Below are 20,708 nucleotides of genomic sequence, written 5' to 3' on the forward strand. Positions count from 1 at the left end.
CTGTCCCAGCCTCTCTCTGAGCGTCTGGAGCCCCCGCGGTCTGGCCTGTGCTAGAAGGGGTGGGGTGGGGGGAGGCTGCTTCTGGGGCCTCCTGCAGCCCCTCCCAGGGGCCCCCTCCCCCCAAACAACTGGTCAGACAGGTTTGGGGTTAGAATCTTCTGGGGCTTGGGCACCAGCTGGGAGGGTCTAGAGAACAATCAGCTGCTGCCCTAGGCAAGCCTGGGCACCCCCCCACCCAGGCTCCAGGGGGCCGGGAGGAGCCTGGGGAGGAGGCACAGCCCCGCCCACGCAAGCTCCAGGTCTCAACAGCCCCCAGGAAGGGCCTTCATCCCCTACTCCAAAAGGGCCGCACCCAGAGGTGCTCAGGACTTGCCCTTGTTCTGCGCTCAGGAATCACTCCTGGGGGGGGTTCGGGGGCCATCTGGGGTGCCGGGGATCGAACCCGGATCAGCCGGGTGCAAGGCAAGTGCCCTCCCTGCTGTACCACTGCTCCAGCCCCTCCCCCTTCTTTTAGGGGTGCAGGGGTGGGTGGTGACCTGAGCAAAACGGCTCAGACGGCTGGTCAAGCAGCACTTGGAATTAGAAGATCACCCCAAAATGTAAACTTGGGACCCCCTCCCTGAGGGCCCTGCAGTCTGGACTCAGGAAGGCCCCTCCCCTCCCTGCTGGCTGGAGCTACCCTACCCCTAGCCCTGCTCCAGCTCCCTTCTAGCCAGCCACCCCCTAAAACCTAAGTCAGCCCCAAATCCTTTCTCCCCACAGCCTTCGCTCCTGCCCCAGCCGGCACGGGGGCTCAACGGAGCCGTGCAAAGGCTCAGCGGCTGCCGATTTTGTCCCGGAAATGGAGCCGCAGGCCCAGAACCCAGTGAGGGGTGGGAACAGCCCTCAGCGGCCTCAGCAACGGTGGAGTGGACACAGGGCGTGTGTTTGTGCTTCCTCTGCTCTCGCCCTGCCCTCGGTCACTCTCCGAGTGCCCTAAAACTGCAGCTCCAACCGCCTTCCCAGCAAACCTAACGGCGGTTCCCACGGGTGTCTCCAGGGCTGTCGACCTAACTGGAGTTTTTCTGGCGGAGAGAGATGAAGGACCTTTTCCCATCCCAGGGGAAGAGGAGACCCCGGGCCCGCAGGCCTTGCCCTCCCCGTGGGCGGTGGGCAGTGCTGGGCCGGTGCCTCGTTAACTTCTGGCCCCTGCCTCGCCGGCCAGCCTCTCTCCAGAGCAGTGGGCCGCTGCCAGTGAGCCTGAAGTTTGGAGGGCTGGGGGTTGGGGGCACCCAGAGGTGCTTGGGAGACCATGTGGCACTGGGACCGAGCCCGGCCTCCGTTTCCCTGCTGAGCATCTCCCCAGGCCCGGATCTTTGGTGTCCTGAGACTCTCCCCATGACTACGTATGACTTTCAACACTGACGCATTTCCATGTGTGTGCTGCACTACACACATGAATGGGGAAGGTTCCTTTGTCACAGTGGAAAGCAAACGTCACCCAGGGCAGAGCTGGCTTCGTGCTTTTGAAAGCCTCCATTGGGGGGGCGGGGAGAGCCAGAGCACAGCAGGGAGGGCCCTTGCCTCGCATGCCATCAGCCCAGGTTCGATCCCCGGCCCCCCATGTGGTCTCCTGGGCCCTGCAAGACTCATTCCTGAGCACAGAGCCAGGAGTCAGCCCTGAGCACTGCTGGTGTGGCACAAAACCAAACCAAAAATAAAGTGTACGTTAGGCTGGAGCGATAGCACAGCGGGTAGGGTGTTTGCCTTGCACCCGGCCGACCCGGGTTCAAATCCCAGCATCCCATAGGGTCCCCTAAGCACCGCCAGGAGTAATTCCTGAGTGCAGAGCCAGGAGTAACCCCTGTGCATTGCCAGGTGTGACCCAAAAAGCAAAAATAATAATAATAATAATAAAGTGTACGTTGTGTGTATTATGTTTATGAATCTGTGTGTATCTGCATGAATTTGTATGAATTTGTTCATGTACATATTCATGAATGTGTGTGTGTGAATCTGTACACATATGAACTAGGCATGCACGTGCATGTGCGGATCTACGTGCAAGCTGTGTGATTCCGTGTGCGCATCTTTCCAAGTCATCCCTCAGCTAGTGTGTCCCTCAGACACCAGGGTCAGACCAGTCTCCCCCGAGACCTGACCAGTTGGTACTCACCCCCAACGGTGTGTCATATTTGGCTGACACCTCCTCTGTCACTTCTGTACCTACCCCCCAGGGGACAGGGACCCACCTGTTTGTATTCAGTGTTCTGAGCCCCAAGGTCAAACCCCACCAAGGTGTCATGAAACTTACCCCCTCCCCCAAAAAGAGGGGCTGGAGAGATAGTACAGCGGGAAGGGTGCTTGCTTTGCACATTACTGACTCGGGTTCAATTCCTGGCATCCCATATGGTCCCCTGAGCACTGTCAGGAGTGACTCCTGAGTGGAGAGTCAGGATTGAACCCTGAGCATCACGAGGTATGGCTCACAAACAAAAACGGAAACTTTGACAACTGACAAGCCCCGCCCTGCCCCCCACCGCCCGGTGGGTCAAGGTGGGCGTCTCCGTCTTCCTGGTGCAGTGAGCAGTCTGGCCCAGTGTGCTCTGGGGTGCTGGGGGGCGGGGTGCCAGGCCTGGGAGGACCGACCCAGGCCTATTCCCAAGGACCATTGGCTTTTGGGGTGACTAATGTATGGGGCTCCTCACCCGCACCCAGAGAAGCAGCTCTCAAAGGCCCACCCATGTCTCCAAACAGTCCCAGGCCCTGACACACCCACCTTTCTCCGAGGCAGACAGGGGGAAACTGGGCGCCCCAAGTGCAGCGAGGTCCCCCATGGGAACAGGCCCCAAATCTGCCGTCTGCTCTGTGCTGGCGGGTCCGGGGGGATGCATGTGGCTGCCTTGTCCCCTACCCTCCAGAGACCTGCCCGCCCCACCCTCCCTTCAGAACCCCATGACTGGCGAATCCCTGCCCACATGTGAAGGGGGGTGCGGGGCCCGGGGCCAAGGGCAGAAAGCTCACTCGGAGGAAAGACTGCAGCCACGAACGGACAACGGCTTAGCATCAGGCAGCGGCCAGGGGATTGAGCGGCCCTGGGCAGCTCCGGGTTCAGTTCTATCCGGTGGCACTGCTGGGTGTGGCCCAGCCACTGGGTTCCCGCACCATCACCTGGGCCCGGGCAGCTGCACAGCAGGACCCCAAGGCCTGGGTTCTTCCACTTGGGGCAGCTGTGGTGAGTGAAGGGCCAGCTTTGAGTCACAGAACCTTCCAGAGCAGTGGGGGCACCCTTCATCCCTTTACCAAGTGGCCTCAGAGCCCCTCTTGAGGCCACGTGCCCAGCCGGGCTCTGGTCATCCTCAGGGAATAGAATTCGGGTCTGCCAGTCTGGACAGGGATAACTAAAATAATACAAGTGAACAGGAATGTTGGGGTTCAGGCTCCCCAGAAGCAAATGCGGCACTCAGAGGGGAATCATGAACCCAGGCTGAAAGGAGGCAATGCGCGAAGTCTCCAGAATGAGGCGGGAGAGGGAGGAGCCTGGGGACACCCCCTCAGGTGTAAAGGTGCAAAGACCCTGGGGCCACTGAGTGAGTGTAAAAGACCCGGAGCTCTGAGGATTGAAGCCTAGAGCCAGGGTCCAGACAAGGACAAGGGTCCAGGCTGGGCAGTAGGCAAAGCTGACCCAGAGTTTCCATGAGACACTCGAAGGGCCCTGGGGCCACCTCCTCTGGGGAGCAGAGGGAGAGGCCGGGTGATTAATGGGGCATTCCTGAGGAGTCGGTTGGCAAGGAAAACACATTCTTTGCTATGGATAATGTTCGCTGATGTCACACACAGGGAGTGGGGTTTCAGGGAAACGAAGGCAGCTTAGAGATCTCTCAGGTTGAATCTTCACAGCAGAGAGGGGAAACTGAGGCTGGGAAGGAGGGCCGGACTCACCCAGCAAATGATGGTGTGAAGTCATAGGCTCCTGTTGGACATTCGGCTGCATGCAGTGTGGGGGCCCCAGGAGGGCTGGGCCAGGCTTCCTGGGTCTCTAATCACGGTGGGGGGTCGGGAGCAGAGCCCTGGAAAGCTCAGGCATAGTCTGCTCCCCCCAGCCCCCCAGGGCCATGTGGGGAGTCCAGGGCTGAGGCCTAGACCTGCCCAGCACGCCCGACCCCGCTTCCTCCCTCAGCCAGGGAACCCCTTTCCCAGGGACCCCTGCCTGATGCCACAAGCCTGCCCACCACACAGTGACCCAGGGCCATGGGGCGGTGAGGGCCACTGCCACCAAGTGACACTGAGGGCCCAAGAGATTCCCATCACCCACAGTGCAAGGTCGGGTGAAGGGTTGTCCCCAGCCTCCCGCCTGACTGGTGGGGGGACCCCCAAGCCCCACATGCCCTGAGCTCCTCCACATCACTCCCCAGGGCCACCTGACCTCATCTTTGCCCCCACCCACAGCCTCCCACTGAGCTTGGGGACTGGACCTCCACTGAGGGCACAGCTCTGTAAGAACAGGTGCCCCCACGTGGGGGTGTCCCCAAGGACAAGGTCTGGATCTGGACCCTGTGGGGTCTGTTCTGCCCCCTAGTGGGTGTTCATAGGTGTGCGGACATGGTAAACAAGTGGGTACAGGTGGTGCCTTTGGAGTCTATCCTGTCTGTGGGTCTATACTGGGTGTTTGTGGGGGTGCCTATGGGTGTATATATCTGGTCTATGTGTGTGTGTGCCTACGGGTGCGTAGATCTGGTGCGTATGTGTGTATACAAGTCTGTAGGGTGGATACACAGAAATATTTTCACATACGAACCTTTCCCCCTTTCTTTATTTTTTTGCTTTTTGGGTCACACCCAGCAATGCACAGGGGTTACTCCTGGCTCTGCACTCAGTAATTACCCCTGGTGGTGCTCAGAGGACCATATGGGATGCTGGGAATCGAACCCGGGTGGCCGCGTGCAAGGCAAAAGCCCTACCCGCTGTGCTATAGCTCCAGCCCTCCCTTCTCTTTTGTTAGTTCCCAGTTGGGATCACACTTGTTGAGGTGCTGTGGGTTGTTGTGTCACACCCAGTAGTGTGGGGTGGTGCCAGGATTGAGCTTGGGGCTCATGGTGCCACGGACCCCCGTGTCCTAGGCCAGAGGCCTCAGGGCCACTCCGGCCAAGTGTGTCCCCCGGTGACTAAGCATTGCCGCACCCGGGCAGCTTCACTCTGCAGCGCCCAGGGGCCCCCCATCACGGGCCAAAGGACATTCCTCCTGTCTGGGGTGTCACTTCCCTGCCAGGTGCAGGGAACACTCTAGCCATTCTCTTAGGGGGATCCCCCTACAGGTCCCTTCTTGGAACGACTTGGCCCCTCGCCTGCCCCCACATCCACCTGCGGGGGTCCCCTGAATGTACCTTGAGACTTTTCACTGCTGTGTGCAAGGAGCCCCACCCCCAAGCCCCATATCCAAAATGCAGGAATTCCTGGCCAGCCACTTAACCCAAGACGAGAGGGCCAGCCTGCCTTCCTTCCAGAAGCCTCCGTGCTGGTGGGGTCCACAGAATGCAGCTTCATTTCAAGCTGGAACCAGTTTCCAGACTGACTCTCAGCTTCCAGGAGTTCCCAGGCTCAGTGATAGGACAGCGGGGAGGGCATTTGCCTTGCACTCAGCTGACCTGGGTTCAATCCCTGGCATCCCATATGGTCCCCCAAGCACTGCCAGGAGTAATTCGGGTGCAGAGTCAGGAGTAACCCCTGAGCACTGCCAGGCGTGGCCCCCAAACAAACAAAACCAGGAGTCCACAGGTTCTAGAACATTCCTTCTCCACCTCACTAGTATGACTGGAAGGAAATACATGAATGGGAGCGCTGTGGCGGGGGGTGGGAGGGTGGGGAGGGGGAGTCAGAAGGCAGTTCTGCCCAGGCAGAAAGGATGAACAAGCAGGACAGGTGGAGTCCCCGTGTGGCCTCCTTCTCCGGCCGCAGTGGCTGCCAAGTGGGGTTGGGTCAGGGTGGAACGGGTGGGACTGCCAAAGGGGATAGGGTTTCTTTGGGGTGATTAAGAGGTTCTGCAGCTGATCGTGGGCAGGGTTGCACAAGTCGGTAAATAAGGCTGAATCACAGCCCTAAACGGGCACCGCACCACTCCATGAAGCACCTGCAGACCCTTGTCACTTAACAGAGGGCCGCGCCCAGCGGTGATGGCGCAGCTGAACCCAGGACTGGGCACCTGCACTGCCTAACCCTGCAGCTGTCTGTCTGTCTGCCTATCTGTGTATTTTACTGTTGTTGTTGGGCTACAGTGGGTGCTGCTCAGGCCCTGCTCCTGCCTGGAGGGGCTCAGGGGAGCACCTGGGGTGCCGGTGTGCAAGGCACCCCGTCCTCCTGCTGTGGTCTCTCCGGCCCCTGTCTATCTGTATTTGTACAGGGGTCTTCCTGGTGCTGCTCGGGGGCCTTGGGGAGATCCCCAGGGGCCCTCCTGGAGACAGAGCCCCACAATCTGATGATGGTGCTGCTCTAGTGATGCTGGCTGGGGGGCACCAGGGCTGCACCCAGGCTGCTCCAAAGGCCGTGCAGTGGGGCTGGAGCGATAGCACAGCGGGGAGGGCGCTTGCCTTACACGCGCCAATGCGGGTTAGATTCCCAGCATCCCATATGGTCCCGAGCGCCATCATGAGTGATTCCTGAGTACAGAGCCAGGAGTAACCCCAAAAGCAAAAACAAAACAAAACAAAGGTCGTGCAGTGCTGGGGACGGAACCTGAGCCTCGTGCACATGCACCCAATCCTGCAGCTCCCTAATCACCCTAAATATATCCCGTGTTTGCTTGGGGTTTGGGGGCTGCTCCTAGCAGCTGCTCACCAGGCACACAGGCTCTCTGAGCTGTCCCCCCTGGGTCCCCAAGGTGCCTCTTTTGTTTTTTGTTTGGGGGCCACACCCAGCAGTGCTCAGGCTAATTCCTGGCTCTGCACTCAGGGATCACTCCTGATGGGACTCAGGGGACCATGTGTGGTGCCCAGGATTGAACCCAGGTTGGCTTCGTGCAAGGCAAGCGCCCACCTCACTGTATGCTCCCTCCGGCCCTAGATGCCTCTTGAGTGTCAAAACATAGTTGTCCTTTTTGTTGTCAACACTCTGGTGCCACTGATTGCATTCTTGGCTGAGGTGTGCCCTTTTGGGGAATCTGGGATCACACCAGCAGTGCCAGGGATCATTTGAGGTGGGAAACGTTGGTGGGATTAAACCTTCAGCCTCATATGCATGCAGGCCCTCCCACTGAGCCCCCGGTCTCTACTGCCAGCTAGCTAATCAAGGCTCTGTGCTTGGCCATGCCCCCGGCAGTGCTCAGGGGACCACACGCAGTGCTGGGGATTCAAACAGGTCCCACACATGTGCCAGTCAGATGTCAAATCCCTTAAGCTCTGCATGATTTCTCTGGCCCTTCTGTGGCCATTTACAAGGGGTTTCATTAAAAATGTACTTTGAGGCGGGGCTGGAGCGATAGCACAGCGGGTAGGGCGTTTGCCTTGCACGCGGCCGACCCGGGTTCGAATCCCAGCATCCCATATGGTCCCCTGAGCACGGCCAGGGGTGATTCCTGAGTGCAGAGCCAGGAGTAACCCCTGTGCATCGCCAGGTGTGACCCAAAAAGCAAAAAAAAAAAAAAAGTACTTTGAGGCACTTACTGGGCACTCTGGGGGTCCCAGGCACTTACTGGGCACCCCTGGGGAGTGTCCCGGCCCCAGGCCTGTCACATTGCAGGGAAGGGAAAGACGACCAGGCTTGCTCTTCAGCGTCTTCAGCATGGAACACGCACCACCACATGAAGCAAAGACCCCAAGCGGGAGAGGTAATAGAGCAGGGAGGTCGCTTGCCTGGCACATGGCCAATCCAAAGTCAACCGAAGGTCAAGCACCCCAGATGGTCCCCCAGCCCTGCGAGGAGTGATACCTGAGTGCAGAGCCGTGAGTAAGCCCTGAGCAGTGCTGGGTGTGGCTCCAAAACAAACAAACAAGGGAAAGATCCAAAGACCAGAACAGCACCAGCAGATGGAGGAACCCGGGGCAGGCCTTTCCAGAATGACCTGGAGGGTGAGGGGCTGAAGGAGTGTCCTGCCTCGTGGGACAAGCAAGGGACAGAGCCCTGGTCAGGAGGGGCTCAGGGAGGCCTTGGGACCCAGAGAGCTGGGAACTGGGCTGGCGTCTCTGTGGCCTGTGAGCAGGGTGGGGCACGGGGGGGGGCCCATGCTGGCAGGAGCAGAGTGAGAATACCGGGGAGGGGAGAAGGCCAGCCAGGACTGAGACCTACTGCCCCCCCCCCCGCCCTCGTGGGGGGCCAGCTGCTGCCTGTGGGCTTCTGGGCCGGCTTCTCGTCTTCCCTCATGGTATGGCAGTGGCCCCACGGGCCTGACTCAACGGTCACACTCGGGAGGGTGGAGGAAAGCTTGCTTTTGGAATTGGGGGTGTTTGCCAGGACGTTATAAGGGCTGTGCCAGCAGACTTGGCACTGAGGCCAGAACGCACAGACCTCTGGGCTGTTCTGCCTCCGATGCTGGGGCGATCCTGGGGCACCTAGGAGGATCCAGGTCCTGTTTTCACTCACAAGCACCATCAAAACTCAGTTCCTCCCGTTGGGGGTAGGGGTTGGTCAGGGGACAGAGTGGCTAGTGGGGGGCTTTAATCCACTGTCCTTCCCGGAGGAAGCAGATTCTGAAAGAGCAGGAGCCCAGATCCAGGTGTGGCCCGGGACAGTGGGGGAGGCCTGAGTCCCTTCAGCTGTGGCGGCGTCTCTGCTGCTCTCTGCACAGGGCGGGCCCTTGTACAGCCGGGGTACTGGCAGGGGCCAGGGGCCATCTGGCTCAAGCAAGGGCTCCCGAAGGGTTTGTGGGACTTCGCTGCTGCAAAGTGCACAGAAGGGGTGCAGGTCTGGAGGGCCTGCAATGCTCCTGGGCTGGTCTGAAGCCTCTCAGGGAACAGAGCACCCCGAAAAGACAACGAGAAGCAAGGAAGGCAACCGGCTAGAGGTAGCCCCCAAGACGGTAGGCGCTAGGGCCCAAGGAGCCGAGGTGGAGGGCGGAATCAGGTCGTTTTTATTCACCTCCAAAGAGGGGGGCTTTCACTCGGGGCCAAGTGAAAGTGTTGGGGAGACAACAGGCAGGATGGCAGGTCACAAGCCTCAGTTTCCCCATTCAGAAAAGGCAGCAGCTGGGCAGAGGGGATGGCGATGTGGTGGGTTCTCAGACCTGACAGAGACAACAAGGGGCGGCCCAACCTCCAGGACCCACAAAGTGGTGGGCACCTCACTGCGCCCCGAGCTGGGCAGAGCAGGTGCATACGCCAGAGCCCTGCGGCTGCAGTGCACGGGTGCCCCCGTGTGGTCAGGTCGGGAACCACTCGTGGGCAGCCCGGGGCTGTCTTGAAGTTGCTCCTCCCGGGTGGTGAGGTGGTGATGCAGTCCAGAGCAGAGCCTGCCCAGTACCCTCGAGCCCCGAGCAGCGGGGGGCGCCTGGGTCAGGGGCTGAGGCTGGGGAGGGAGTCGGGCAGCATGGGGCTCTCACTGGGCGGGATGTGGTGGGTGATGTAGCGCTTCCCCATGAAGGAGCCAATTCGCAGCTGCTCCGGGGCCTCCTCAGGCCACCACAGGCTGGAGCTGGGGGGACAGAGGGGACCCTGAGACCCTGCCGGGTGGGTGGGGAGCTGCCAAGTCAGGGCGTTCCCACCCTTTTGGTCCCTCCCTCTCCCCTGATGCCCCTTTTCTTCCTTCTGGAAGCTGCAGGAGGCCCACACACCTCTGCCAGGAGGCTGCCCTGACTACCCTAGTGGCCAGCACTCGCAGGAAAGGACCAGACACTCCAAGGGACAGTGGCAGATCCTGGGGAGCTCCTGTCCACCAAAGCTCAGGGGGAGGGCAAGGGCATGTGGTTGCTGGGCAGGCGAGATGGGGAGGCACGGCTCTGGGGGCGGCTGCAGGGGCCCCACTCACAAGCGCACGGTGGAGGCAGCCAGGAAGGCGAGGAGCAGGAGGCCGGCCAGGCAGGGGAGGATGGAGCTGATGACGATCATGTCTGCACTGCGCCGCCCTGGCCAGGTGTCAATGGAGTCTGGGGCCCGGCCTGCAGCACAGGAGCCAGGCCTCAGTCGGGGCCAGCTGCTCCACGTCCCTGCACAGCCAGGACCAATGCGGTGCCCACCTTCTAGGCTGTTCCCACCAATGACCCTGCGGCCACCCACCCGGGCAAGACTGAATCCTGGGAAGCCCGCATCCAGCAGGCCCCCAACTCCTGACAGGTGGGGAGACTGAGGCACAGAGGTTGAGTGGAGCCAGGGAGGGATCAAGGGTGCAAGAGGGTGAGGCCCTGGCGGAGACCAGGCAGTGGGCGAGATGACTCCCCTGCCCCCTCACCCACCTGGCGTGGCCCTCCCGGGGCCTCCCTGCTCCTCCCTGCCCCTTGTTGGCCCCTTGGGAAGACCCCAAGGCCCGAAGCTTCGCCCTTACTGTCCCACCTGGCAGCAAAGGCTGCTTCTGCCCAAGGCTGGTCGGAGCCTGGGTAACCAAGGCTGGGCAAGCACTTGGGGCAGACAGGGATGGTAACTGCCAAGGGGACCACAGGCTGCTGGGAGAAGGGGACAGCAGCTGTGTGAACCCTACCCCAGGTAGACCCCATCACACTACCTTGGTTGAGGGTGATGGGGTCAGACCACCTTGTCTCGGCCCTAGGGGTGCCCCTGGCATCCATTAGGAGGAACTTGACCCTGGGGAAGGAAGAAAGGGGGGTCCTCAGAGGGGTCCTGAGACCTCTGCCAGCCCCATTTCTGGTGGCCTGTTTGATTCTGGGGTCTAGGTCTCCCAGGAGACCCAGGAGCCAAGTGTCGAGGCGCAGCAGGGGGGGTCCCAGCAAGGAACAGGGAGGGGCACGGAGGGGAGGGAGGGGGCAGGAAAGTATCTCACCCAATGCCTGCTCTTCCCCAGGGCCTCACCCTGTTGCACCCGAGCCCTCCCTGGCTCCACCCAACCTTTATGCCTTGATTTTCCCACCTGCAAAAGCCGTGTCTTTGCCCCTCCTTTCCCACCTCCAACCCTCCTGACTCAGCTCCCCTCAGCTGCCCTTCCAGCCAGAAGCCCCCCGCTAGGAGACCCCCGACTCTGGAACCTGCAGATGCCTCTAGCATCCAGGCTGGGAGAAGTCCAGACCCCGAACCCCCTCTTTCCTCCCACAGCACAGTGCGTCCCAGGGTCCCAGTGGGATACCCACCTGTAAGGCCCAGGGCTGGGGAGGGGGGTGTTGCAGTAGGGGGGCTGCTGGGGGTGTACAGGACAGTGGGGGTCATTGCCCACCCGCAGCACCCGGATGTGGCGGCCGCTGCTCTGGGGAGCCTCACAGCGCAGCAGCTCCGGGGACATGGGCAGCGTCAGGTAGTGGCCATCGGTCTGCAGCCGGGGGGCGGCCGGGATGCCTGCTATGGTCTGTGGGTTCCGGAAGCCCGTGGAGGCTGTGGCAGGAGAGGCAGGGTGGGGCCAGGCTCAGCCCATGCGACCCCACCAGGACCCCTCAGCCCCCCATTGTCATAATAGGTCCCCCAGACCTACAACCCCACACACCGTTGCTGAAGGCCACCACCAGCCAGATGGTGTCCGTGGCCCGGGCATAGCCATCGAAGACACAGCGCGGCTGCTCCAGGGAGAAGGTGCTGGCAGTGACCTTCCCGCCCAGGTCCCAGGCCGTTATCTGCGGCGTGTAGGAGACCAGCTCTGCGGCCGGCCGAGGAGAGAGCGGGAGGGTCCTGGGGCTGCCTCTCCCAACAGGAGGGCCCCCCCAGCCCCAGCCCCTCCAGCCAGGCCAGCACCTCCCTGCAGGGACCCCCACTCACCCAGGCCTGTGCAGGAAGGCCACAGCAGCACCACCACGGGAAGAAGTAGCCAGGGGCCAGGCTGCCTTCGGGGGAGCCCCATCGTCCCGGGCCGCCGCAGCCTGGGCCGTCTGCTGCCTTGGTGCGCCCCAGCCCCCAGCCCGGGCGGCCGGAGGAGCTGGTTAGTCAGGCTGGCCCGGGGTGGCAGGACCTGAAATGGGAATGACCCTCCCCCCGTCCACTAGGGCAGGCCTAGTGGGGCTGCAGGAGAGGACGCTGCCCAGTTCCCCCAGAGTTCCTTGCTTTGGGGAGTCTGGGCCGCACCCAGCTTCCCCAGCCCCAGTGTGGGGGGACCAGGCTCTGGAAATGGGCTCAGGCCTTCGTGCCTCAGATTCCTGCACCCTGAGTGCCAGGAGCCTCCTTGCAGCCTCCCAGCTCCACCCAGGGGGCCCGCTGGGGCGGCGTGGGGAGGGAAATGGAGCGAAGGACACAGGGCCCTCCCTGCCGCCTTCCGGGCAGGGAGCCAAGGCCAGCCAAGAGGGAGTGACGGGCCAGCAGGCTCCACGCTGCCCGCCCATCCCTTGAGCCAGGGTGGGGCGCGGGGAGGACTGACCGACATCTGTCCTTAAAGGAGCTTCTTTCCCCACACCTGGCAGTGCTCAGGGACCACTCCTGGCCGGGACCATATGAGGTGCTTAAGAAAGAAGTCAGGTTGATCATGTGCCTGAACCCTGGGGAGCCTTGTCACACTGTCCCCAGAAGCGGTTCTCATGGAGCAAGTGTGAGGAGCATGTTTCTGGGGAGTGAGGACTACAGGCTCCCTGGTGGTCAGCAGCCCCTCACACTGACACACTCCTTCCACCTCACATACACTCTCCCCCGACATAAATCCCCCACCTCACACACACCCTCTCCCCTGACACACCCTCCACCTCAGACTTTCCGACACACAGCCTCTCCCGATACATACCCTGTGCCTCATACACACTCCCCCCACCTCACACAGATCCTCTCCTGACACACAAACACCTCACACAGACTCTCCCTTCACACATACATATCCACTCTCCTGACACACACACCCCCTCCTGACACTTTCCTCACACACACACACACACACACACACCCTCTTCCAATACACACGCCCCGACACACACCCCCTCCTGACACACATACATACCCTCCCCAACACACATACACCCTCCCTTAGCACATATGCACCCTCTCCTGACACATACAACCCCACCTCTCACCCGACACTCTCTAACAACCCCCCTCTCTGACAGACACCCAAGATGTGCTGACTTTGGCTACAGGCATTTATTGCAAACAGAACTTTTCCCGAGGCAAGATGAACCCGAACCGCCTGTCTCTACGGCGCAGCGCTGCCGACAGACAGGGCTCACCGCGCCAGGCCCGCGCTCTGCGGCTGTGGGTGACTGAGATCACCCGAGCCCCCGGCACAACTCCCCAAGCTGCCCGTTCCTCTGCAGACCCGGTATGAAGGGGAGAAACCCCAACTTCCAGGAGTGGATACTCTGCCCCCCACACATTGCAGTCCCCCAGGAAAGGCCCTCCTGGGGCCGCTCTGCTGGCAGGGGGGCAGGCAAGGGTCACTGCGGCTCCAGGCAGTCCTCGGTCACGCCCTGCGCAGCCAGCTCAGCCAGCACGTTCTGCAGGTAGTTGGGGTCGGGGTAGCCGTGGCCCGTGACATTGCGGTCCATCTCTGTCTTGTGGTGGATCTCGTTCCACACTACCGTGTCACTCTCGCCCGTGGTGCTGGATGTGCCCACCGTGAAGATGAGGCGTCTCTTCCAGGCCACCTTCAGCAGCTGCAGCACCTGTGGGCAGGGGCGACTGCGTGTGGGGCCTTGGCGGAGGGGTGGGAGCTCCATGCCCAGGTGGCTGCTTTGTCCTACCAGGACAGCGATGCCCAGATTCCCAGTGGCAAGTGTGTATGCAAGGCAGCCAGGACGGGCTCTCTCGGCCCTCCTAAGATTCTGCCCACCGCTCTGGCCGGGACCCCCATCTTGACATCCTGTACTGAACCCCTGAACTTTAGCTGTGGGCAACAGGGCCCCACCAAGTCCTGCCCCTCAGCGTACCCTACCTAGAAGCCCTGTCCTCCCAGAATCTTAGCGGCCGGTACCCATGTCTCTGTCTGCATCCACCCTCTTGCTGCATGCTCTCCCTGCTGGACTCCCTGCTGCTACCCCTGTAGCCAGGCCCCATGTCCAAGCCCCACCCTGGACGTGTCTGCAGTGCGCCTCCCTTCACCTCTTAGCAGGGAAACCCCAAGTCTCAGCACAGGGTACAGTACTGGGTCCCCTCAGACTCCCACCATTCTGACCGCAAGCAGCAACTCAGTACAGTCAGGCCGGGCCACTCTCCCTGCCCCACAGCCCACAGATGTCCCCAGAAGGACCCCAACTCCCCAGGCAGCCCCTGGCTTCTCCCCAGCCTTTCCTGACACAGAAAGGAGGTGAGCAGGGCAGGGGTGAGTGTGGTGGACAGGCTAGGCCTCCTGCTGTCCTCCTATATTCCTCCACACAGCAGCTGGCCCAGCCCAGGGCCCTCTCTCCCCTCCAGCCTGCCAGCCCGGGGTCCTCCCCTGTTACCTTGCGGCCCTGGGCGTTGTCGGGCAGGTAGCATTGGCGGGGGAACCCTCTGGCAGTGAAGGGCTTGCCGGGGTTGGGGTGTTCAGGGCCCTGCAGAAAGAAGACACACAGGGGTGGGGGTGCTAGAGGGGGACTTGTGACCACAGAGGTGCCAGCACATGGAGCCTGACCACCCACTTCTCCACTCCTGGCCAGGCTCGCCCAGTAACAAAGCAAGAAAAGCGATCCCAGGGCCAGAGAGATAGCATAGCAGAGAGGGCATTTGCCCTGCATTTGGCGGACACGAGTTCCATCCCTGGCATCCCATATGGCCCCCCGAGTATCACCGGGAGTAATTCCTGAGTGTAGAGCCAGGTGCATCCCAAAAGGACAAAAAAAAAAAGAGAGAGAAAAGAAAAATGATTCCCCATCTTTACTCTAGGTCCCCCACCTACAACCCCATATCCCCATGTGACTGTGGGCTCTAGCTGGGCCACCCACTGGGATGAGTCATTCCCTGAGGGGCCCAGGACCGACAGAGTCTGGGACAGATTTTCTAGGAAGGCCCCTGCGCTGCAGCATGGGGTCCACAAGATGGGATGCAGTCTCTCCATGCCTGTACAAAGAAGCTGTGTCCCCCAAGGACACACGGCCTCCTGCCCTCTGCCCGGCCACTGAGATGGCCTTTCTGGTCGGGGATCTCCCAAACAGTGCCTGGGGGCCCAGAGGCCATAACTGGTGATACTTGGCCTGCTGTTATCAAGCCTGTCAGCACGGGGGCCACCAGGGGGACCATGCAGTGCTGAGATGGGAACCCGCATCCACTCCCCAGTCAGAGCATTCAGCCCTGTAGGCAGAAATGGGCAAGGAGAAGAGATTTTTGTTGCTGCTTTTATTTTTGAGCCACACCCAACGATGCTCAGGGCTTACTCCTGGCTCTCCACTCAGAGATCACTCCTAGCAGTACTTGGGGGCCCATATATGGTGCCATGTCCAAGGCAAGCACCCTTACACCATCTACTATTGCTCCACCCCCTCAGGGAAGAGTTTGGTTCAACAACAAACACTGGCCAGTCCCCCAGATGGCTCCTGGGATTCCCCGCCTCTGAGGTTAAGCCTGGCTGAAGTCTTAGGGGCCAGGGCTCCCAAAGGTATCCCTGAGCCCTGCTGGGTGTCCCACTCCTTCCTGACACCCATCCTGCCCACCTAGGCTCTGGCCCAGGGGGGCCCCTGCTGTAGCCAGATTGAGTCCCACTGCAGTGCCGCTACCGCCAGGAAGCCCAGCCTGCCCAATCTCTCGGCTGCCCTGTCCCTGAGCTGGCGCTGAATCCCTGGGCTAGTGCCTCCTGGTTCCTAGGGCCTGTGCCGTGGGCCTGCTGCGGCCTCACCTGGATGCCATGCGGGATGTTGTAAACGATGAGGATGGTCCCGCAGTCCTCATGGCCTGGGAGGGGCATCTGGAACTGGAACACCTCCATCTTGCCACGGGGCTGGGTCCCCGTCTTCTCGCCGTAGATGGTTTTGCAGGAAGGACACTGCAGGCTGCCATCCTGAGAGTGGGTAGAAGTGCAGGCTGAGTGGGGGCCCAGATCCCAGGGGTACCTGGTAGCCTCCCCCGGCACCGAGCTCCTGATCACCTCTCTGCAAAGACAGGCGTTGCGCCCATAGCTCCAAGAGGCAGTCACTCGGGCCAGGCGTCAGGAGCCAGTGGCAGGAAGGCACTAGGGTTTAGGAACATAAGACTCCGTAGTGCCTGAGGGCTCCAAACCCACAGAGTGGCTGGACAAGAGGCCAGCAAACACTGCATGCAGGAGGCCAAGTTCACTCCCCAACACTTGCGTGGGCCTCTAAACACTGCGCCAGGAGCAGCCCCTGTACAACTGCACCCAGGACGGCCCCCAATTCAAACCCAAGGAAACTGCAGAAAGACAGGGCTGTGGGTGCTGGGCCCTGCCTGTGCCCCCAATCCTCCAGCTGCTGCTGGCTCCCACTAAGCCCACAGATGGCCAGAGGGCCCGCACCTTGTTCCCATTGCTGTACATGGCGAGCAGGCAGAGCAGGTGGAAGGTGTGGCTACAGCGGGCCAGGCGGCCCACAGCTTGTGGCCCGATGCTCTTGCTGTCCGTCACATCGCTGTACCCAGACACTGTGGACAGTTTCTCCATGCAGATGATGCAGTCCTGGAGGGGGATTGACACAGGCAGCAAGTCACCAGCTGGGGACGCATGACGCGAAGCATGAGGCCTTTCTGGGCTAACAGGCTGGAGCTATGGTCGCAGTGAAGTCAGTAGTGGGGTCTGGAGAGTGGAGTGGGTCCTGTCTAGGCACTGTGTCCGCAGAAGGCTCTCCACAGCAGAGGGAGGACAGGCAATGCGACAGTGTGTGACCAGATGCAGTGGGAACAGCTGGAGGGGAGAGAGCCCCAACGCAGGGTTTCCCACCAGGAAATGGGTCAGGCACCGAGCAGAGGGCAGAGAATGCTCTGAAACACAAACTGGCTTATGGTTTGGGGTGGGGTGTTGGCAGCTACAGAGAGTGAAGGGTAAACTGGGAGGAGAGGAGAGGATCTTATGGGGATACCAGATTCTAGAAGGTTCTTCTCACCATGCTTAGGACTTGGGGCTTTTTTGCCCTCTTTTGGGGTGGAGGGGAGGGGAAAGCACTCCAGAGGTGCTGGGGGACCATGCAATGCCAGAGGTGCGACTCGGGGCCTCTGTGGGCCAAATCTGTGCTCCAGTGCTCCAGTAAGGCTGTTTTTGACATCAGAGAGCCTCCCCACCCCGTAACATCATCCTGTGCTGGTGGTGAGGTGGAGCTAGAGGCGGGCAATGGCCAAGCAGTCGCTTCTCCTAGAGGAGCAGAGAACCACGTACGAGAATCCAACAGTGGCTGGAAGCAGGAGAGCAGAGAGGGCCTGGAGCAGGCTGGGAGACCTGAGGACACGAGCCAGGGGATTCACACAGGCCCCCACCGGCAACTCCTGCAGGTGGCCTCAGCCCGCCCATTCCAGAATGTAATAGGAATGTAGTAGGACAGTGCCCCAAAATGTGGCTCAGCAGAGAATTTGAGGATGTTTAAGACCAGAGGGCAGGATGTGACCTGGACAAGCGGCTTCCCTCTCCTGCACTGTCAGGACACTGTATCTCTGGGGGTGTCTCTCCCAGCCCAAGGCTCCAGGAGCCCCAGAAGGCACAGGAGGGGGCTACAAGGAGGCCGGAACTATGCTCAGGACTGTGGCTCCAGGATCCCAGAACTGCAGTGGTGGGCTGTATCAGGGGACAGCAGCTTGGGACAGTGGCTGGCACCAAGGACCTGGCTGGGGAAGATCACAGAACCTTCTAGCAGAAAGCAGCCACTGTTCCCTGCATCCAGCCTGGCTGGCTCCCAGGGCAAGTACCTCGTCGGGGGCTGCCTTCAGCTCTTCAGTGTAGTTTCTGACCACCTGCTCTGGTTCTGGCTTTGCAGTTCCTCCTGGAAGAGAGAAGAGCCTCAGCTGGGTCTCGGGGTTAAGACTGGGAGGTGCTGAGACCAGAGAGGAAGGAGCTGGGCGAGTCCAGGCTGCAGGCGGATGTTAGAGGGCGGAGAGGGAAGGTTAGTGTGAAGAGGCACCAGGGCAGATCCCTCCACTGTGACCCCCTGACCTGACCTGGGCTGGGGAGGGCAGAGGGTGGAGAGATAGGCGACAGTACCACCCCGTCTCTGTGTATATCCGGCAGGAAGCTGCCCTGGCGGGCAGCAATGGTGTCAGCTGCTGCTGCTGCAAGAAATGGCAGTGTCCTCTGCTCCTCTCTAGGAGCCTTGGAGAGTGCTGAACTGCAGGGGCAAGTTTTGTGGGTGCCACCCTGACAACATCAGGCACGCCCTGGATTGTGGGGTCCCCTCAGCAGAGCAAGACTAGGAAGAAAAGCAGCTGCAAGGCAGCAGGATGGGCCCTGCCTGCCCTGTGCCTCTGTGCACGTGAGTGCAAGGCCAGGAGGGAGACCTCAGCCTGGTGGCTACTCCACGCAGGGGTGTCACCGGGGCAGTGGGAGACAGCAGTGAGGGGTCAAAGCACAATACTGCTCAAGTGTGCAGCTAGGAGGGGCTACTCGTGGTCCTCAAGGAGGGCCTTGGGTAGCTGCTAGCCCAGACCTTGCCCACGCCCATCAGGGCTCGAAAGCGGAGCACCTTCTAGACCACAGATGCCAGATGGTCGTGTGCAGAACTGAGAGGCCCACACTAGGTGCCTTGAGGTTCCAAACTATGTCCCCGGAGTCTCAGCTCCCACATAAGTAAGTGCAGGGCAAATAAAAATCACAGCCCCCGATCTCCACACACCACACATCTCCTCAAGCCTACATGTGTGCGGCAGGCGCAGGCTCTGGTCACTGGCGAGTCAGGCCAAAGTGGGCTGAGCCAGCTGAGCACTGGCCCAGGTGAATCTCACCTCCTTAGAGGCGCCTGTGGCCACAGGCTGTTCCTGAGATGAAGTCAGACACCACCTGTAGGGACTGGACCCCTCAAGTGAGCCCAGCTCAGCACCCCAGCCCCCACCTGCCACGCCCCACCTGCCTGGCTGCAGCTGAGGGCTCACCAGCCCTGTGAAAGGGAGACCTGAGACCGGGAAGGTTGAGGGTGCGCTTGGTGGAACCCAGCAGCCGCCCTGCCCACAGCGCCATCTCCACCTCTAGGAGCTCTAGGACCTGCCTACTGTCACAGACAGGGATGTGTGAGGGGGCTGAAGCCCCTCGAACCTTTGGGGGTGGGCCTCCACCTGGTAGATCCTGGCGCCAGGCCCATAGCTATTTCATACGCCCCAGCTTGACAGCTGTGTGATCTGTGAGGCGGCAGCCCTGACAGGGGCATGTGGGCCTGGCTATGATGCACGTACCCGGCGCAGGAGGACCCCCAAAGGTCCTGCCAAGATGTAGCAGACAAATGGGCTTTAGGAATGCGTTTCCACACACTTCCCAAGGATCCCGCCAGCCCTGGAAAACTCAGCACCTGGCATGGTTCTTCTCCCCCAGCATGTGGCTGGGAGAACAGCAGTTACCGGGGCCCCTCTGAAAAGCCCCCTAGGCCCTGTCCCCAGTCAGAACCGCTCCACCGAGAGCGGGGGAACACACAGAACCCAGAACCAGGCCAGGAAGGTTAGGGGGCCCTGAGCCCTGCCCCCAAGGAAAGGAAGTGGACTGGGCTGGGGCAGAGAAGAGGCCCGAGGAGAGAGTCGGAGGCAGCAGACCCGGAGGGAGGTGGCTTAGCGGAGCCCGAGAGCACTGGGAGCAGGAGCTACCTTTCATGGACACTTTCCTCAATCTCTTAACTGAGCTGTGGCTTTTAGAGGCCGGCCGGGAGGCAGGCGGGTTGGCGGGCTGGGGTGCGCGGCTAAGACACACAGGGAATCCGATGGCTGACATCAGAGTGCTCGTCACGCCTACACGGAGCGAGAGCAGACATGCGGAGGGGAGAGAGGTTAGGAGGCGGCCCCTGGGAGTACGTGGCACCCCAAACCCGGCCAGTCATGAATTGGCACCGACACGGCCACTAGGACCCTCTCTCTGGTCTTGAGGCCACATGGACCCACCAGGACACCAGGTCTTGTCCAGGCCAGGACCAGCAGGATACCTGCTCGCCGGAGCCTGGGCCTCTAGGTGCCCGGCCAATACCCTAGCAGCCAGCTCTGAACACCACTCCTGGGTGGTTCTGGGGGTGTCCCCCAGGCCAGAGGGCAGACAAGGAAAGCAGAAGGGCTGCCATAAGAGCAGTATCAAGAGCTGGAGACAATGAGGAGCCTAATGCATACCTTGGCAGGGCCCCGGCTCCCCTCACCTGCTCCACTGGGAGCCTCTTGGCAAGTAAGCAGGAGTGTAGCCACATGCTACTCCTCCAGGGTCCCCTATGAGCCCTGGTCCAGATCAGCCTAGGTCCTGGCCCCTCAAACAGTGCAGCAGGCTCATCCGAGGGGAGCAGGGGGCAGCTGCAGCGGGTAGCTCTGCCAGGATGGACCACCCACTGTCACTCCTCAGTGTCCAGAGGGACCCTCACCACCCACTCTAGCACAGCCCAGGTTGCCCTCCCCCAGGGACCAGGGAAGGTTCCCTGGGCTTTAACTGGGGCAGTTCCCCTAGGGGTGCTTCCCGGACAGTGCCAGGGCCTGAGTGGGAAGTAGATGTGCTGGTCTATGGGGACTTTCTTGGCACCCCCGGCTGGGCAGAAGCTGCCTATCCAGAGGCCACTTAGGGAAAGAACCTGAACATGAGGACCACAAGGGCCTCCCATGGCAAAGCGCCAGACAGAATGGTGACCAAGATGGTACGCTGAGCCAGGCACAGGCCCA

The 20,708-nt window shown here is 61.1% G+C and overlaps 2 protein-coding genes across 6 annotated transcripts in view; both read right to left on the reverse strand.

The window, feature by feature from the left end:
* Nucleotides 1–9,081: 9,081 nt before the first annotated feature.
* On the reverse strand, nucleotides 9,082–12,098 carry UPK3B (uroplakin 3B). The gene is made up of 6 exons (XM_004620889.2): nucleotides 11,817–12,098; nucleotides 11,548–11,697; nucleotides 11,201–11,438; nucleotides 10,621–10,700; nucleotides 9,931–10,060; nucleotides 9,082–9,597 (listed from the first exon to the last, which is right to left on the reverse strand). The coding sequence occupies exons 1-6, from the start codon at nucleotides 11,896–11,898 to the stop codon at nucleotides 9,459–9,461; spliced, it is 819 nt and encodes a 272-aa protein (XP_004620946.1). The 5' UTR covers nucleotides 11,899–12,098; the 3' UTR covers nucleotides 9,082–9,458.
* A 1,002-nt stretch (nucleotides 12,099–13,100) lies between these two features.
* DTX2 (deltex E3 ubiquitin ligase 2) overlaps nucleotides 13,101–20,708 on the reverse strand; it is a 31,040-nt gene continuing 23,432 nt past the window's right edge. For 3 of the 5 annotated variants that reach the window (XM_055136547.1, XM_012935552.2, XM_055136548.1), the window contains 6 exons: nucleotides 19,665–19,805; nucleotides 17,790–17,863; nucleotides 16,414–16,572; nucleotides 15,781–15,942; nucleotides 14,414–14,503; nucleotides 13,101–13,636 (listed from right to left, as the gene is read on the reverse strand). In XM_055136547.1, coding sequence (XP_054992522.1) covers nucleotides 13,409–13,636; nucleotides 14,414–14,503; nucleotides 15,781–15,942; nucleotides 16,414–16,572; nucleotides 17,790–17,863; nucleotides 19,665–19,805 — 854 coding nt within the window. In that variant the 3' untranslated portion in view covers nucleotides 13,101–13,408. The remainder of the gene's footprint in view (nucleotides 13,637–14,413; nucleotides 14,504–15,780; nucleotides 15,943–16,413; nucleotides 16,573–17,789; nucleotides 17,864–19,664; nucleotides 19,806–20,708) is intronic. The other 2 variants (XM_055136550.1, XM_055136549.1) reach the window with 1 other exon arrangement.

The sequence above is a fragment of the Sorex araneus genome, chromosome 4 (assembly GCF_027595985.1).
Source record: "Sorex araneus isolate mSorAra2 chromosome 4, mSorAra2.pri, whole genome shotgun sequence".
Lineage (NCBI taxonomy): Eukaryota > Metazoa > Chordata > Mammalia > Eulipotyphla > Soricidae > Sorex > Sorex araneus.

Bases quoted from the DNA above. Each gene is read 5' to 3' on its own strand.
- UPK3B (XM_004620889.2), bottom strand. From the start codon at position 11,898: ATGGGGCTCCCCCGAAGGCAGCCTGGCCCCTGGCTACTTCTTCCCGTG. The intron at 10,701-11,200 runs GTGGGTATCCCA...TTCCTTCCCCAG, and splicing joins CCCAGCCCTGGGCCTTACAG to GGTCAAGTTCCTCCTAATGG. The intron at 9,598-9,930 runs GTGAGTGGGGCC...CTGTCCCCCCAG, and splicing joins GCTGCCTCCACCGTGCGCTT to CTCCAGCCTGTGGTGGCCTG.